The sequence below is a fragment of the Scyliorhinus canicula genome, chromosome 18, assembly GCF_902713615.1.
Source record: "Scyliorhinus canicula chromosome 18, sScyCan1.1, whole genome shotgun sequence".
Lineage (NCBI taxonomy): Eukaryota > Metazoa > Chordata > Chondrichthyes > Carcharhiniformes > Scyliorhinidae > Scyliorhinus > Scyliorhinus canicula.
In genome coordinates this window covers 108,581,605-108,601,027 of record NC_052163.1, presented here as the reverse complement: position 1 = coordinate 108,601,027, position 19,423 = coordinate 108,581,605, and the positions used below count along the sequence as shown (strand labels likewise).

Here is a 19,423-nt window from a genome sequence, read left to right as displayed (position 1 = left end):
AGTCCTGGTGAACCTGTGATGTTCGATCTGCCACTCCTTGGCTTGGTCTGGACCTTCCACGTGGTTGATGCACTCTGCCAAAGCTAGGATTTTCTCCCTGACTTTGACTCACGGTGGCCTTTCTTTCAATTCTGTTGGTAATTTTCCTGTGCTGTCCTTTGCCTGCAGTTGTATCTCTCCCAGTCACTGGGCTCTTTATTTGGTATATTTCCTGTCATGTTTTCCTCTGCCACCATCTGTTATGATTGTTGTGGGTTATAGATGGGGTTATCAATTGTCGGGATTTGCCGATGCTGCTAAAGGCAAGCCTATCGGTAAACTTGACCTTTTATTGAACATTGTACTAACTTTGTACAGTACAGGTGCAGCGCGAGGCTCCACATAAAACTTTCTCTCAGCATACTCTGATGTCACATGAAATTATGTTACTGTTGATGTTAACTATCTATTTACATATTTAACATTAACCCTTTATAGTACTGTGGTAACTTGAAACCACAAAGTAGATAGTCAAATGTGTTGCTTAAAAGAAGGAACCCCATTTTATATATATAACAATGTTTAATGATAACAGTAATAACCATGAAAACAGGAGCCCTAGCAAAACAGGTCTTGCTTACAGGTCACATCTTGCAGTCTGCCAAAACCCATCCAAAGCTCCCACATGCTCATAAACCTCAACAGATACCAGCAAAACAATTACATAGGAGAAATTGTATAGAGAACACTCTGTACTCAAACGGCAAGTACAAAAAGAACACCGAAGAATATGTCTGAATCATCGTAATGACCTCTGATTGAAATATTGGGTGCTGGAAATGCCAGCACACTTTTAATACGCTCTGTCCTAATTTCCCCCAGACCACATTGGGAGTGGAAGCTTGGAGCTGTTGTTTTCTAAATACTTAACATAATACTTTCATTGGGCAGGTCAGAAGATCAGGAAGAATGTGAAAACATCAAAGGGTGACGAAAAGATTAATAAGGAGGGAAAATTAGAGTGCAAAAGAAAGACAGCTAGAAATATAAAAACATATAGGGGGAAGTTGGGGAAGATTCCACTAGATTGATAAGAGCGAATGTAACTCCTTTATTCATAAAGGGATGAAGACAGAGAGCAACAAACTACAGGCCACTTAGCTTACAGGCCACGTTTGTCATAAGGAAAATGTTGGAAGCTATTTTTTTTTTACAGATTTTTACCGAGTTGCGGAGAATCAGCGCCAATTGTGCCGGTGCGTTTGACGCGGCGCCGGCCGTGGACCACTGGAATCGGTGGGGCCGCCAATTCCTCGGCCTGGATGGGCCGAGCGGCCATGCAGGAACTCTGCGCGTAGGGTTGGGGGGCAGCCTGTGGGGCGGGGAAAAGTGATCCTTCACGGGGGGTGCGGGGGAGGGGGGGGGGGCCTCCGACGGGGTCTGGCCCGCGATCGGGGCCCACCAATCGGCGGGCCGGCCTCTCCCCCACCCCGGGCCTACTTTCCTGTGCGGCCGGCCCCTGAACACTGACGCCATGTTGAGTCGGGGCCGGCGCGCGTAAGAAGTCCCCCGCGCATGTCCAGGTTGGCGCGGCCCAACTGCGCATGTGCGGTTTGGCACGGCGCCCATTTGGCACCGGGAAGGGAGGCTGGAGCGGCGTTCACGATGGCGGGAGCACTTGGGCTCCATTTGGGAGAATCGCCCCCATAGTAAGAGCTTCCATAGATATTTTAGAAAGAGTCACTTTTGGTCCTAGAGAAAGTGAGATAGGGAAATTAATAACGGAAAATAAGGAGGTGGCAAATGAATTGAACAGGTAGTTGTATCGGTCTACACTATAGAGTAACATCCAGGAAAAAGTTGTAAATCAGGAAATGGAAGGGACGGAGGAACTCAAGAAAATTATAATAATCAGGGGCGTGGTACTGAACAAATTGTTGGAGCTGCGGGCTGACAAGTTCCAGGTCCTGATGGACTTAATCCTAGGGTATTTATAAGAAGTGGTTTGTAAGATACATAATACGTTGGTTTTAATTTCCCAAAAGTTGGGGAAGATTCCACTAGATTGATAAAGAGCGAATGTAACTCCTTTATTCATAAAGGGATGAAGACAGAGAGCAACAAACTACAGGCCACTTCACTTAACGTTTGTCATAAGGAAAATGTTGGAAGCTATTTTGCTTTACAGATGTTTACAGATGCACCATAGAAAGCATCCTATCTGGCTGCATCACAGCCTGGTATGGCAACAGCTCGGCCCAAGACCGTAAGAAACTACAGAGAATCGTGAACACCGCCCGGTCCATCACACGGACGCTCCTCCCATCAATTGACTCTGTCTACATTTCCCGCTGCCTGGGGAAAGCGGGCAGCATAATCGAAGACCCCTTCCACCCGGCTTAGTCACTCTTCCAACCTCTTCCACTGGGCAGAAGATACAAAAGTCTGAGAACACACACTAACAGATTCAAAAGCTTCTTCACCACTGTTACTAGACTCCTGAATGGCCATCTTATGGACTGAACTGATCTCTCTACGCATCTTCTCTACTGTTGTAGCACTATACGGCAAATGATTCACCCGATGTCCAAGTCTATGTATTTACATTGCGTATGTCCTATGTTTTTCATGTATGGAACTGCCTGAACTGTACGCAGAACAATACTTTTCACTGTACCTGGGTGCATGTGACAATAAATCTAAATCTAAATCTATTAAAGGCATTATGGCAGGGCACTTAAAATATTCAAGATAATCAGGACGTGGCTTTGTGAGAGGGAAATTATATTTAATTAATTTATTGGCGTTCCTTCCAGAACTAACAAATGCTGTGGATAAAGCTGGGTATAATGTATTTGGATTTCCAGAGGCATTTGGTAAGGTGCCATGTCAAAGTTTATCATGGAAAATTAAAGCTCATGCTGTAGAGGGTAACATTGGCATGGATAGAAGATTGCTAGCTAACAGGAAATAGAGTGGGCATATTTGCGACATTTTCTGGCTGTCAAGATGTAATGAATGATGTGCCATGGATCAGTGCTGGGGCTTCAACCTTTTACAGTTTATATAAATGACTTGGATGAAGGGACTGAAGGTATTGGTGATAAATTTGTTGATGATACAAAGATGGGTGGGAAGTAAATTGTCAAGGGCTACAAGGGATATGGACAAAGTGAGTGGGCAAAGGTCTGGAAAATGGAGTACAATGTGGGAAAATGTCAAATTATTCATTTTGGCAGGAAAAATAATAAAGAAGCTTATTATCTAAATGGTGAGAGATTGCAGAGCTCTGAGATGCAGAGAGATCTGGGTGTCCAAGTGCACGAATAAAAAAAGGTTTGTGTGCTGGTACAACAAGTAATTAGGAAACCTCATAGAATGTTCATTTATTGCAAAGGGAATTGAATACAAAAGTGGGGAGATTATGCTTCAGTTGTACAGGGCCTTAGTGAGATCATATCTGGAATATGGTGTACAATATTTTTCTTTTAGTTAAGGAAAGATGTACATGGAATAGGAGCTGTTCAGAGATCATTTACTGGACTAATACCTGAAATGGATGAATTGTCATATGAGGAATGGTTGGACAGGTTAGACTTGTATTCACTGGAGTTTAGAAGAGTAAGAGGTGACTTGATTGACACATATAAGATCCTGAGGGGTATTGACAGGGTGGATGTGGAGAGGATGGGCGTGATCCAATGGCTACACTGCGCCTGAAAAGCAGCTCACCGTGGTGCAGCATAACCGGTAAAAGCCGGGAGACCCCAACCCTGGGAGCTACCCGGCTCGCAACGCCTCGTGAGATCCAACGTGATTGTGCGAACGTTGTGATGTAAATCCCATCCATTGTTGGTGGGATCACTTTTTGACAGACCTGCATATTAGAGCGAGACAGCTAGTCGCACTTTAATATGCAGATTCCCAAGGGATTTGAGGCTTTGGGATTCATCTCCTTTACCTGGGAAACCTTGGGCGAGCACTGTTCAGTACTAGTCTCCACAAGCGGGGACCAGGCTGAATTGCACTTGTGGGGGTCTCCCAAGGGAGATGCTCCCCAGCTACATGCTCTTTAGGCAGGGTGGTGCCCTGGCATTGCTAGTGCCACCTGGGCACCCCGGCAGTGGCAGCCTGTCACCTTGGCAGTGCCAGCCTGGCACCCTGGCAGTGCACATGTCAGCTGGCAGGGCCACCTGGGTGCCAGCCTGGCACTTCCAAGGCTTCCAGGTGGCACTGCAAGCTGGCACAGGCACTGCCAGGGTGCCAAACTGGCATTTTGAGCACACGTGTGATCAGGACGGGGGTGCCCTGTGTGGGTGTTGGGGGGGGGGGGGGGGGGGGGGGGGGGGGGGGGGGGGGGGGGGGACCCTCCTGTAGTACGTTTGGGCAGTGGGGGTTGTGAATCGCTTTGGGCTCCTCAGAGAGTGGGATGCTATTTAAAAATGGGGATTCCCTGCTGGGAGCCCCTAATACAACATGAGTCACGTTGAGAGCTCTGGGAAACACGTGGCTAAAAGCGCTCGCTACGGAACTTTGTTCCCAATTGGTTGAATTGAGCCCAACGTTTCCTCCAGTGGGAGAATCTAAAACTAAGTGGTCATTGTTTAAAAATTAGGGGTCGCCCATTTAAGTCAAATATTAAGATGATTATTTCTCTCAGAGTGAAGTAGAACTCTCTCAAAAGGCAGTGGAAGAAAAGTCTTTGAATATTTTTAAGGCAGAGTTAGATACATTCTTGATTATCAATGGGGTGGAAGGTTATTCGGGGGTAGGTTGGAATGTGAACTTGTGGTTACAATCTTATTATCCTATTGAATAGCAAAGCAGGCACGATGGGCCGAGTGGCTTACTCCTGCTCCTAGATCCTACGTTTGTAATGTTACTGCTTGAGGCACATTATTAGCACATTGTTAATTTAAACTAATTATGAACTGAGAAGGAACCAAAGTGATCAGTCCGCAAAGACGTGTTTTTTGAAGCTACTAGGAGTCGGAAGAATTCTGTTTGTTCCCACTTTAAAATCTGACAATCTAACCTGCCGGAAACAAACATATTGGCTTCACGTCGCCTTTGACTTGAACATAAAATGTAATTGGACAGAGGGCTAAAGGAGCGTCAGACCTGAAGGAGGTCTGTTGCTGCCAGGTGGGTTAGGTTATAACCGAGATTGGGGACGTTCTGGGATCTGCAGAGAACTGAAGAATCGATTGCCTCTCTATGGATCATTACACAGAGCTGTACATCAGATACCAATGCGCACAAGTAAAACATTTTTTAAAGAAAATCACAATCGTAATCTGTTCAAAACCAGCCAAATAGACTCTCGGAGTTTCCCTTGCAATTTTGACAATACACGCATTTCCACCCCACGGGAACCTTGCACATTAAAAAAATCTTAATGTGAACAAAATTAAAAGAGAAAATTGTCGCATCTCATCCTTTAGATTATGTACTGAATTGAGTGACAAATTTCAGCCCCCACAATGCAGAAATGTGACCACAGTCGTTAAATGGCAATAGAGGATATTGAAAGACATGGGTGCCTGTGGTCACCTTGGTTTCTGTTTGACCCATCTGATATTGTGGTTGTCTGATGACCACAGCCGTTGGTTTTCTGCTTGGTCAGCACCTGGCGAAGTATCTATGAATTGCTTCTTCACGCTCACGCCAACTTTTTCTAAACGGTGAGGTTTCATTCGGAGAAACAATTATAAATTGCAGCCAACGGCCTTGTGCATTCAAACAAAAGACAGCCACCACACCGAATCTCACAACACTCCCCGTGCACCTGCAAAGTGTTCCAAATGAGACCAGTTGAAAAGTGATGGGTGTTAGAAGATTATTTTCACAGCTGCTTGTTCTCATGTTCACAAGTAGCAAAGAGTACCTCCTCCACAATCAGACGACAGAGTGTAACAGGAGTAAGCTGCTGCTGTAACACACATAGCCTTCAATTCATTCCTTTACTGCCATAACTGACAGCATATACGTTGCACTACAATATGCAATAGTGGTTCGGGTCCCGGTTACAGACCAGTCCCCAAATACTTTTCTCTGCCAAATGTTCTTTAAATTCTGGTTAAAGTTTACCCAATAAAAAGGACAGCCTGGCGCTGAGGACCCGGGTTTGATCCCGGCCCCGGGTCACTGTCTGTGTGGAGTTTGCACATTCTCCCCGTGACTGCGTGGGTCTCACGACCACAATCCAAAGATGTGCAGGGTAGGTGGATTGGCCAAGCTCAGTTGCCCCTTAATTGGAATTTTTTTTTCAAATATAAAAAAGGTTTACCCGATAACACAAACATCAGGAGCAGGAGAATGCCATTCAGCCCCTCGAGCCTGTCTTGCCATTCAATAAGATCTGATTGTGGTCTCAACTCCACTGTTGTGTCTTCCCCCCCGCCCCCTCCCAATCCCCCACCTATTACCCTTGTCAATCTAAAATCTATCTAACTCAGCCTTGACCACATTCACAGCCATACCCTCTCTGGGGAAGAGAATTCCACAGACTAATGAACTTCTGGGAGAAAAAAAAAATCTACTCATCTCAGTCTTGAAAGGGAGTTTTAATCTGTGACTCCTAGTTCTGTGCTGCCCCTGCAGGGGGAAACATCCTCTTAGTGTCCAAGTTCAAACATCCAAATTTGTCTATCGACACAAAGGATTGCGCCTCATACATTTGCCCAATGCCATTCATGAATCATGTCACCTTCACCACTTTAACATTAAGACCAATGTTCTCCTTTGTTCAATCTGACAAGGAGGTCCTGAAGAGGTCTGCTTCGAAATGCATTATTTTTAACTTTGCTGTTTTATTCCCTTTCCTCAGCTGTTTAGGCCCCCGGCACAGTTATACTGCTAATGGGATTAATCATATTTATGAACTGACACTTAACTACATTTTAAGATTTGTAGATTTGGGTTTACCAATCGGGAATCTCCATTAGGTTTCATAAAAATAAGTGAACAATCATCCTTTGGCAACAGAAGTGATGATCGGCATGTGATCAGGGCCTTCATAGAAAAGTTACAACCGTTCGACCCAACTTGTCCATACCAGCCCTAAGACACCCAGGTGCCCTTTCTTTTTTTAATATAAATTTGGGGCAGCACGGTAGCATTGTGGACAGCACAATTGTTTCACAGCTCCAGGGTCCCAGGTTCGATTCCGGCTTGGGTCACTGTCTGCGCATCCTCCCCGTGTGTGCGTGGGTTTCCTCCGGGTGCTCCGGTTTCCTCCCACAGTCCAAAGATGTGCAGTTTAGGTGGATTGGCCATGATAAATTGCCCTTAGTGTTGGGTGGGGTTACTGGGTTATGGGGATAGGGTGGAGGTGTTGACCTTGGGTAGGATGCTCTTTCCAAGGGCCGGTGCAGACTCGATGGACCGAATGGCCTCCTTATGCACTGTAAATTCTATGTAAATCTATGTAAATTTAGAGTACCCAATTATTTTTTTCCAATTAAAGGGCACTTTAGTGTGGCCAATCCACCTAACCTGCACATCTTTGGGTTGTGGGGGGGAAATCCACGCAGACACGGGGAGAATGTGCAAACTCCACACAGACAGTGACCATGATCGAACCCGGGTCCTCAGCGCCGTAGGCAGCAGGGCTAACCACTGGGCCACCGTGCTGTCCTCCTGGTGCCCTTCCTAATCCCACCTTCTTGCACCTTTCCATAGCCCTGTAGCTTAGCGCACTTAAGGTGCAGGTCCAGGTTTCTTTTAAAAGAGTTTAGGGTCACTGCCCCCACCACCAACCCAGGCAGTGAATTCCAGATTCCCACTACCCTTGTTTGGATTTAAATTTTGGACAGTCCACACATTATTGTAGTAGGTAATTCTAAATCACAAATGAATTCCAGTGCAGTCCTCACTTCTTTACCAGCCACAATCACATGTTACTGACACAATGTAGGTTCTATTTACTTGATTGATTCCTCTCTGCACCCTCTTCTTTCCAACTTAGACAGGCTCGCGTTTGCCTTGATGCTGCTATTATTTTGTTGCTACACGATGCTGTAGCATGTTACATTCTTATTAAATGATGCACCATTCTGACGTTGTAGCAGCATCTGGAGCAACATAAATCAATGATGCAAAGACTCTCTTGTTTCCTTTGATGGGTTTGGAGATGACTGAGGGCAAGTCAGCTTGTATTATTTTCATTACTAACGGACAGTTAATTAGTTAGGTGATGGAAATTGAAGAAGGTGCTGCAGTGATAGTTGGCATTATTGGCCAGTTCAACAACTGGTGACTGTAGAAGATATGTTGCGATGTTATAATCTCCTAAAAGAGCATGTATTATTTTTCAGTCAAACTACCATTTCCTGTTATGTGTACATGCAGGTTTTATTTTCCACTGATAACCCTTCATCTGCTGTTAACATCAGGTTAAAAAAAAACTTCCTGCCACGATATAAAGATGCGCATTAATTTTAGGTGGTCACAATGGTGTGAAAAGGGAAGACTTTGCGACGCTAATGGAAAATAGAGACCCCCAAGTGCATAATTCAGTTAGTTTTGCTTATGCAAATAAAATATGAGATGACAAATTCTAGAAACGCTGCGTAACCATACCTTATGAGCATTTAATCCATTTGTATAGACATGTCTGATTTGCTAGATTCATGTGCTTCAACAATTTATTTTAAACGGATTTAATTTTTAATATTGCTGAAAAGAGAGAAATGTTACCGAAGCTTTTCATCTTGCACTCATCAGAACAAATGCAAAAGTACCAAATTTCAAGCAATCACAACAATTTATGCTATAGGAGAGAGGGTGCTGATTGGTTGGCAAGTTGACTCTGATTGGCTATGGAATTGCCATGGAGAAAGCAACAGGAATCTAAATTCTCCCAAGTTCCTGGGTAATTCATAAACTGTGCATGGCTTGAACATGCTTTAAAATGTCCTTTTATTTTATATGAGCCGCGTGGTTCCATGCCTATGTAGTCAATGGGGAAATAGTGACATAAGGATAATGTTGCTTGATTAGTAATCCAGAGGCCTAGGCTAATACTCTGGAGATATGGGTTCAAATCCCACCAGGGCAGCTTGTGGAATTTGGAATCACACAAACATACAAAATAGGAGCAGAAGTAGGCCGTTTGGCCCCTCAAGACTGCTGTACCATTCATGACTGAACTGTTTGTGTTGAATTCCGAATTCTCATCTACCCCTGATAATCATTGATTCCCTTGCCTAACAAAAATCTATCTATCTCTGCTTCAAAAATTTTCAGTGACCCCCTCACCCCGATCGCCTCCTGAGGCAGAGGGTTCCAGTTAATAATTCTAGAATATAACGCGAGCCTCAGTAATGATGACCATGACACTAGTGTTGATTATCATATAAACCCACCTGGTTCAGTAATGTCCTTTAAGGAAGGAAATCTACCATCCTTATCTGATCTGGCCCACATGTGACTTCAGACGCACAGTCCTATGAAATGACCTAGCACGGTCAGTTCAAGGATATTAAGGGGTGGGCAACAAATGCTGGCTTTGTCAGCGACACCTAGTCAACGTTAAAGTGTAGAGTCCTGTTGTTCTCAAACCTGAGCTGAGTTTCAAAGCTCGCACATAAAATCATCATCAAGATCACCCATCTCCACTTCCAAAACTTTGCTGCCTCCTCCTCCAGTTACCCTCCTCGCCACCGAAATCCTCTTTGAGGTTTTCTATGGAATTCCAGGCAATTCATGCCTGGAAGTTTGCCTGGCAGTAAACCCAACTCATTTATTTTGGTAATAAGCAGGTACTGCAGAGAGAATGAGAAAGAAAGAATGTCCTCGATGGACAAGTAGGTGGACTGCAGGGTGGGTGAGAAAACCGGCCATTCACAGGAATAGATGGAAACATGGGAATGTTGTAGTACATTTACATTTAAGGCAATAGATGTGATATATGCAGCCAAGAGTGTCAGCCCCAAAGGGTGCGTTGCCTGCCCGGTGCCAGGGTTCAGGCCTTCTCCTTGGGGCTGGAGAGCAATTTGGAGTGGGAGGGGAAAGATCCCATTTTTCTGGTTTGTGCCAGTGCCAATGACAGAGGTGTGACTAAAAAGGAGGTTCTGCTGAGGGAATATGAACAGCTAAGGGGCTTGAGGGGGCACCACTCCACATCAAACGTGGCTGACCAGGAGTCTTCCCCGCTTTTACCGCCAGCCATTGCCGTGTTTTGGAAGGATTTGGCACACTCAACCTGTTTGGCCACATTATGAGCCCACCTGCCTTGGCTTTCAAGTCCTGGGGTGGGACACAAACCTGGAGCTTATGGCTCAGAGGCAGGGGCATTCCCCACTGCCCCACAAGACCTCCCTCAACTAGGGTTGCAGTTAGGGCTTTAAACTAAACAGTTGAAGTGGACGAGGGTTCAAGTGATTGGAAATTCAGAAAATTAACAAGAAAAGAGAAGGACATAGAACAGGGCAGCAATATGGGTAATGATAAGTAGGGTGTGACTGGAAGGGATGGAGTTTACAAATTTGTGCACTAGCAAATAGGGTCAGAGTGGAGAAAAATGGTAAAATGCAAAATAAAGGTTCTTTATCTTAATGAAAGCAAAATTTGTAATAAGAAAGATGAATCGATGACACACATAAAAATAAGATAGCGGTGACAAAGACATGGGTCGGGATTCTCCGTCGGCGGGATCCTCCGCTTTGCCGGCAGGGCACTCACGCCCATGGATTTCCCGAAGGCATGGGGGTGCCCAAAATAGGAAACCTCATTGGCCAGCTGCTGGGACGGAGGATCCCGTTGCCAGCAGGGGCACGCAGCACCAGAAAACGGGTGTGGAGGGACAGAGAATCCGGTCCATGGTTTGAAGGAAAGTAAGACTGGGAACTAAATGTTCAAAGGTATATTACATTTCAGAAGGATAGAAAGAAGAGGAAAGAAGGTTGGGTAGGGTGAGATTAATATGGCAGTGAGACAGTATCTTGGCTTGGAAAATCGATTTGCAGAATCAATTTGGGTGGTGATAAGAAACATAAAAGTAAGAGGTCGCTTGTGGGATTAGATTATAGGTCTCTTAACAGTGTAACTGTTCATAAATTAAGAAATAATGGGGTTTGTAAGATCCTGCCATAGTTGTTGGAAACTTTAATCTTCACATAGATTGGACAAATCAAATTGGCAAAGGTAGCCTTCAGGATTAGATCATAAAGTATATTTGGGATAGTTGTGGAACCAGTCAAGGAATAGGTTCTTTTTAAGATATGGTTATGTGAAATGAAACAGGATTAATTAATGATTTCATGACAATGAATCCTCCATTGAAGAATTATCATATATTGATAGAATTTCACATACAATTTGAGGGTGAGAAATGTGGGTCCAAAACTTGTGTCTTCTACTTAACTAAAGACAATTACAAAAATATGAAGACAGAGTTGGCTAAAATGGACTGGGAAAATAAATTAAAAGATTAGCAATGGAAGACATTTGAGGAGGTATTTCATAAATTTTAACAATGATGAATTGTATTGAGAAAGAAAGGCTCTACGAGAAGGGTGAAGAAATATGGTTAACTATGGAAGTTAAGAATGGTATCAGATTGAAAGAAAAGGCAAACATTAGTTTTAGGCCAGAAGATTGGGCAAATTTGAGAAACCAGCGAAGGGTGACTCAAAATAATTATAAAAGAGAATGTAGACTTTGAGATTAAACTAACAAGAAATATAAAAAAAAGACATTCAGAGCTCATACAAGTATATAAAAGGAAGAAATCATCTAAAGTAAATGTTGTTACCTTGAAGGATGAGACGTGGAATTAATGATGGGAAGCAAATATTTATATCTGACCTCATGGCCATTAAGGACTAATTTCCTTAGTTAGCCATAGATGGTACATCCTTCTTGTAGGGTCTTTCTTTCTCAATGGAATATATTTTTGAAAAAGTTAAATGTCTCCTTAAATGTCCGCTCATCTTTAACACATTTTCCCAAAGTATCCCAATAGTAGCAGAACATCGGTGGTAAAAAGGGAAGAATCTAAAATAAACATTTTCACGAGAAGTACTAGGCACACTAATGGGGCTAATGGTTGACAAGTTCCTTGGACTCGATGGCCTGCACCCTGGGGAATTAAAAAATAGATTGTGTGTAATCTTCCAAAATTCCCCCGATTCTGGAAAGGTCTCAGTGGACTGGAAAACTACAGAAGTAATTCCCCTATTCATGAAAGGAGAGACACAGAAAACAGTTGACCTAACATTTGTCATTGTGAAAAATACTGGTATCCATTGTTAAAGAATTCCTAGCAGGACATTTAGAATATCCTAATATAATAAAGCAGAGTCAGCATGGTTTTCTGAAAAGAAAATTGTGTTTGACAAATTATCGAGAGTTTTTTGATGATGGAACAAAAGGGTGGATACAGGTGAACCAGCTGATGTAGTATATTTGGATTTCCAATAGTCATTCAGTAAGGTGTCACATAAAAGTTTAGTAAATAGTGTAAGAGGTCATGGTGTTGGGGGATAATATATTAGCATGAATACAAGATTGGTTAACAGAAAACAGAGAGTTGGGCTAAATGGGTCATTTTAGGCTGGAAAATTATAATTTCTGCGTTACCACATGGATCAGGGCTGGGGCCTCAAGTATTCATAATATGCTTTAGGTTTGAATGAGGGGATTGGGTGCTTTATAATCAAATTCGTTGGTACGAAGATAGGTGGAAAAGCAAGTTGTGAGGAGGACACAAGGGGCCAGATTTTCTATCAAGGCAGGTAGCTCGAGTCCCCCCCACCTGCCCCAGATTAAAGGATGCTGTTAGGCACAATTTTTGTTCTGAGGAAGTGAAGATCAAGTTGGGCCTGCTGACCCTGAAAGCAGATCCGAGGCAGCCATAGCTGTGGGTAATTTCCAAGGAGTGCTGATTGGATAGCCCCTCTCAGTTCTCTGTAACATCATCCCAGTTGTTTTAGAAGCTGTTAGGCCCTCTGCCCCTCACCCCTCAAATCCTCATCTCCTGCCCATCCACCCCGATAGCAAATCCATGCTCACTGGTCCTCTACCCACTCCCCATCTCCCCTCACATCCCCTCATGGTCTTTCATGGTCTAAGCTTTGTGGATTCCTTTGGGGAGGTAAGGTGCCGGTCCTGGGACAACTTTGGGGATGGTCAGGTGCCCTTTTGTCGAGATAAGATACCCTTTTGAATTGTTAAAAGTAGCCATGAATGTGTGTAAAAAAAGTATATAAACTCATTAACCGCCAGGGCCATTGGAACTGTCAACAGACCTGTAAAAATCAACTGTCAAAATTGTCAAAACACCCGTTAAGAGGATCTGTCAAAAGTGTCGAGAGGAACTGTCAATAGAAACTGCCGAAGAAAACAGTTAAGCTATCCAGGCATTTAAAAGTCCTGCTCTTTAAGTCTTTGAAAAGAGTGTCTAGAGTGCTAAAATAAACATTATTTTCTAATTCAGTCTGTCTGTTGTCATAAGCCTGAGGGCTTCCATTATTTGGTTACTGCGGCATGACTGATTTCATAACTGCCCACCATTGCAGAAGGGTGCCTGACATTTGAAAATGAATGAAAATTGCTTATTGTCACAAGTAGGCTTCAAATGAAGTTACTGTGAAAAGCCCCCAGTCGTCACATTCTGGCGCCTGTTTGGGGAGGCTGGTACGGGAATTGAACCATGCTGCTGGCCTGCCTTGGTCTGTTTTAAAAGCTAGCTATTTAGCCCAGTGTGCTAAACCAGCCGCAAGACTTTCACATCTTGATTGATAGCTCCAAGTGCATATAGACTTTTTGAAGTGGGATTATGAATTCCAACGCTTGCTGTTATAAGGGATTGTGCATCTGATTGAAATGTTGTTGTTATGCATCTTTATGTGGTTGAAGAAATGTATTAAATTGATTTTTATGACTTGTATTAAAGATAGACTTACCAATGACACCAAAATAGATAGGAAAGTAAGTTGTCAAGAGGAGCTAGATAGTCTGCAAAGGAATATAGACAGGTTCATAGAACACCTACAGTGCAGATGGAGGCCATTCAGCCCATCGGTCTGCACTGATCCTCCAACAGAGCACTCCACCCACTCCCCTGCCCTATCTCCGTAACTCCACCCAACCTACACATCCTTTGGACACTAAGGGAAAATTTGGCATGGCCAACCACCTAACCTGCACATTTTTGAATTGTGAGAGGATACCGGAGCACCCGGGGGAAACCCATGCAGACACGGGGAGAATGTGCAAACTTCACACAGACAAGGCTGGAATTGTAGCCAAGTCTTTGGTGCTGTGAGGCAGTAGTGCTAACCACTGTGCCACTCCAGCTAAGTGAGTAGGCACAAACTTGGCAACTGGAGCATAATATAACTGTGAATTTGTTCATTTTGGCAGGAAGAATAGAAAACATTATGCCATTCAAATTGTGAAATATTGCAAAACCTGATGGGACAGAAGGATCTGGGTACTCTGGTACATGAATCACATAAAGTTATTACACAGGCTCAGCAAGTGATTAGGAAGGCAAATGGAATGTTGTCATTTATGGAACAGGACTGGAATATAAAAGTAGAAATGTTTTACTGCAGCTGTACTTGGTGCAATTTTAACAAAATTGTTTTGGAAGCAGTTCAGCGAAAGTTCACTAGACTCAACCCTGGGATGAAGGGGTTGTCTTATGAAGAAAGGTTGAAAAGGTTTGGCCTCTACCTATTGGAATTTAGAAGATGAGAGGTAACCTTTTGAAATATGTAAGATCCTGAGGGAACTTGATAGGGTAGATACCTGTAGGATATTTCCCCTTGTCGGGGAGGCAAAAGCTATGGATATGGTTTAAAAATAAGAGGTTTACCTTTTAATAATAATCCCTTATTGTCACAAGTAGGCTTCAATTAAGTTACTGTAAAAAGCCCCTAGTTGCCACATTCCGGCGTCTGTTCAGGGAGGCGGGTACAGGAATTGAACCCACACTGCTGGCCTTATTCTGCATTACAAGCCAGCTGTTTAGCCCACCGTGCTAAAGACAAAGATGAGGAAAATCCATTGCTCCCAAAGGGTCACTGCTGTGTAGAATTCTCTTTCCCAGAACATAGTGGAGGCTAGGCTTAAGGCAGAGTTAGACAAGGATTGTTAGGCAAAGAAAGTTGTGCGGGGCAGACGATAAAGTAGAGTTGAGACCACAAACATGACTCAAAGGGCCGAATGGCCTAGTCGTGTTCCTATGGCTGAGAGTTTTATTTTCAATATAGTGAAGTCTGCAAGACATTTAGAACTTTGTTTGATCTGGGGTGGAATTCTCCGATCATGTCCGTTGCCACCCCACTGCAAGTGAGAGGGAGAATTTGGCATCTCAGCCAACACTCCATTGACTTTCATCGGGTCTGGAGAATACCAGCTGCGGGCGAGGTCAGAGGTTTTCGTTACTGTTCTCTGCATGGCTCCTGATGTCCTCCCATGTGGCTACTGGGTGAGTTAGCATGGAAGGTGCAAGGGCAAATGATCATGGGTGGGGATATGGGTTGGCGTGAGTTGGCACTAAATTGTCAAGCGGGCTAGAAAGGGCCATGAGGTGGATACAGGGGAATAGGTTGGTATGGAGGCTATGAAGGGCCATAGGAGATTGGTAGAGGGGCATAGGTTGGCATGCAAGGTATGAAGGGCCAAAGGGGGTATGGGTAACGGGCATGAGGTGTAGTAGGTTGGCAAGGATGAGGCATAGGGAGTATATGGGAGGGGGGAGTGAGGGGTGTGAGGGCTGGACTGATGTTTTATGATTTCTTCTTTTCAATATATTTTTGAAAGCAATGTCAGAGCCCCAGATCAGGCCTTCTGCCAAGCCTGCTCCACATCGGGCATCCTCCTTACAACTTTCAGGGTCACCCGTCTCAACTTCTAATCTAGCCTGCTCCCCCCCCCCTCCCCCCCCCCCCCCCTCCCCCACACCAAGAATCAGAAGTGCGGATAACATTTTAAATGGCTCACGGAGCTGGAACCTTTCACCATTCTGCACCCAATTTGCAGTTGAAAATGCCACCTGTGGGGGAACCTAGAAATGGGGAGCACAGCTTCAGAATAAGGCACCTCCCATTTAAGATAGAAGCGAGGAGGAATTACTTCTCTCAGAACTTTGAAATTTGATACCCCAGGGAACTGTGGAGGTTGAATCAGTGAATATATTCAAGGCTGAGATGGACAGATTTTTTTAGCTATAGGGGAGTCAAGGGTTATGGGGGACAAATAAGAGACTGGTGCTGAGGACTAGGTTAGATCAGGCATGGTCTATTGAATGGTAGTACCGGCTTCTGGGGCTGCACAGTCTATTCTTGCTCCTATGTCTTATGTTCCAATGTTCGTAAAGCACAAAAGGAAAGGAAGAAAGTTGCATTAATGTAGCAACATTCAAAATCTCGAGATATCCCAAACCTAATTTGGGAAGCGTAGCAAACAAATTGCACATAGCAAAGGTCACACCTACAACGGAAAAAATAAATGATTAGATGTTTTGGTGATATTGGTTGAGCATGATCAGGAAAGCTCCCCACCTCTTCTTGAAATAATGCTGGGTAAACTTTCTATAGGGGAAACGGGTTTAATGTTTGATTTGAAAAATAACACCTCTGACAGTGTTTCCCTCCTTTGGTACTAGGTGCCTCCTTAAAATTGTGTGCAAAAGCCTCTAGAGTGGAGCTTGAGTCCACAATCTCTAACTCAGGAACAGAACTGCTACCATTGAGCCAAGACTGTTGAGTATTCCCTTTCAATCAAAGTTTCAAACAAAACAATATCTAATAATGAATGTGAGGTAAAGCATTTTGGAAGGTCTAATGCAGGTAGGGAATATACAGTGAATGGTAGAGCCCTCAAGAGCATTGACAGTCAGAGAAATCTAGGTGTGCAGGTCCACAGGTCACTGAAAGGGGCAACACAGGCGGAGAAGATAGTCAAGAAAGCATACGGCATGCTTGCCTTCGTTGGCCGGGGCATTGAGTATAAGAATTGGCAAGTCATGTTGCAGCTGTATAGAACCTTCGTTAGGCCACACTTGGAGTACAGTGTTCAATTTTGGTTGCCACACTACCAGAAGGATATGGAGGCTTTAGAGAGGGTGCAGAAGAGATTTACCAGTATGTTGCCTGGTATGGAGGGCATTAGCTATGAGGAGCAGTTGAATAAACTTGGTTTGTTCTCACTGGAACGACGGAGGTTGAGGGGCGACCTGATTAGGGTCTACAAAATTATGAGGAGCATAGGCAGAGTGGATAGTCAGAGGCTTTTTCCCAGGGTAGAGGGGTCAATTACGAGGGGGCATAGGTTTAAGGTGCGAGGGGCAAGGTTTAGAGGAGATGTACGAGGCAGGAGTTTTACACAGAGCGTAGTGGGTGCCTGGAACTCGCTGCCGGAGGAGGTGGTGGAAGCAGGGACGATAGTGACATTTAAGGGGCATCTTGTCAAATACATGAATAGGATGGGAATAGAGGGATAAGGACCCAGGAAGTGTAGACGATTTTAGTTTAGACGGGCAGCATGGTAGGCACGGGCTTGGAGGGCCGAAGGGCCTGTGGCTGTGCTGTACTTTTCTTTGTCCTTTGTTCTTTGTCCTTTCTGGAGGGCATGATCAAAGCTTGTTCTATACCATTCCATACTTCAGAATAACTTACAGCTTTCATGCAATAAATGGTACGGATGTTCTATCAGATACTGTCTGAGGGCCGGACAGGGTTTTTGTAATTAAAGGGAAAGCATGAGGTGCACCATCCATTTAAGAGCTAGCGTTACATTATAGTTTTCAATACAGATATCTATTCAGTATATATGGCATGAAATTTGCTTTCAGCATGAGCACAATACCTTCTAAACTTTGCAGGCAGTGGCGGCGGCTGCAGGGTTGAAGAATCAGACATCTGCATTTGGGGTTTGCTCAGTGTCATTCTTTTTTCGGCACTAACAAAGAGCTCAGATGGGGTTGTATAAGTGATTGCTTTATCATTACATCTTTGATAGTGCGGCTGGTGCCAATACGCATCCAAGTTCTCATACACACTCTCTTCATCCGACAACTGCTCAAAACCGTTGGCCTTGTTACTGATAATTGCTCCTCTGTACCTTTGGCTCATGTTCAGCACAGTCCGTTGAGCGCTGACATACTGCACAGTGTGATGGGGTCTGCTATTATCATTGCTTGGAGATTCGGAACTGTTCTTTTTACCTTTCCACGGGTTAGGGTTGTGAAAGAATTGCTGCCTTTTCCACACGGCACAGTTTTTTGCAGCAGATTCATCTCCTTGTGGTTTGTCTTCAGAAGACACCATTCGATGTGACTGGGAGGAATTATTCGGTAGTCCTCTGTTTCGTGGATCAGCCGCTTTCCTTGCTGATGTCTTGCAATGTTGTGAAGTAAGGTTGCAATAACCACTTTCCATTTTAAAATGTCGTCAATCAATATCTGCTTCCACTTCAGGAAGAAAGCAATGACATGCCTGCTTACATTGACGATATTTCCTATAAAACATGAGAGTTTTGAATTGAAGCTGATTAAGATTGTCAGTCATTTTTGCCACGGTGAGCAGATCAACAGGACCAGTTAAAGACCATCTTCTCAGTTAAAGTTTCAAGAGAAAATCTCATGATCCTGGCATTCATTGTGTACAAATACATATTTTAGGACAGGATTATCACGGCGGTGGGGAAAAATAACATACAAACGGGGCAGTTACTCCGATATCCCTTTGCTTCCTGCCTATAACCTCATGTTCCACATTGCAAATGTTCTCAGTGCCTTTTTCTAACCTATCGGCTGTAGCTCTTGTGAAGTTCTGTCCTCCATGGAAGCTGCATCATCTCCTGTGGTACTCCTCCAGTAACTCAGCGTGCTCCATGCTGTTTGCTGTTTATTAAAGCTGACCTTCTTTCCGTACCTGAGAAAATTGGGCCTGTTTTTAACCAGCCCGAGCGAAGCTTCTGCTGGTGCAAAAGCTTCCTGTTCTCTAGTTGCAGTGGTTTCTATGGCATCCAATGACTATTCTTATTGAGATTACGAGCGAAACCTCTTTATGGTGTCATTGCTACAGTATTGACTATCATACATAAAATCAAACATCCTGTATATCTCACATTCATAAAATCCATCTGTTCTGAGCTGTGAAGATGCAAGACCTTTATATCGCATCTGCCGACAATCCTGAAGTTTCTATTATTTTGCCAACACAAGCAGAAAATATAAAACTCGTTACTTTCAAAATGTTGTCAAACTATCTTCAACCACAGAAACTGAATTTTATGCAGGTGTTGCGTCCTTTCTAAAGCTGGGTTGGTGTCTACTTTATATTCAACATGTATAGATATGTATAGAATAATGTATAATCTTGGTTAAATCCATGTATAATATGCAGCATTTTATTTTCAAAAGCATTATTCATTATACATAGATAATAAAACAAGATTCAATGATGATGGAATAAGCTTTAACTTT

At 43.8% G+C, this 19,423-nt stretch overlaps 1 protein-coding gene across 1 annotated transcript in view; it reads right to left on the bottom strand.

Moving 5' to 3' along the window:
• Positions 1-18,942, bottom strand: part of LOC119953535 (inactive tyrosine-protein kinase PEAK1-like) — a 97,905-nt gene extending 78,963 nt beyond the window's left edge. Inside the window, exon 1 of the mRNA XM_038777906.1 lies at positions 17,803-18,942. Within this exon, the coding sequence (XP_038633834.1) occupies positions 17,803-18,374 (572 nt within the window). The 5' untranslated portion in view covers positions 18,375-18,942. The remainder of the gene's footprint in view (positions 1-17,802) is intronic.
• Between the last annotated feature and the right edge of the window lie 481 nt (positions 18,943-19,423).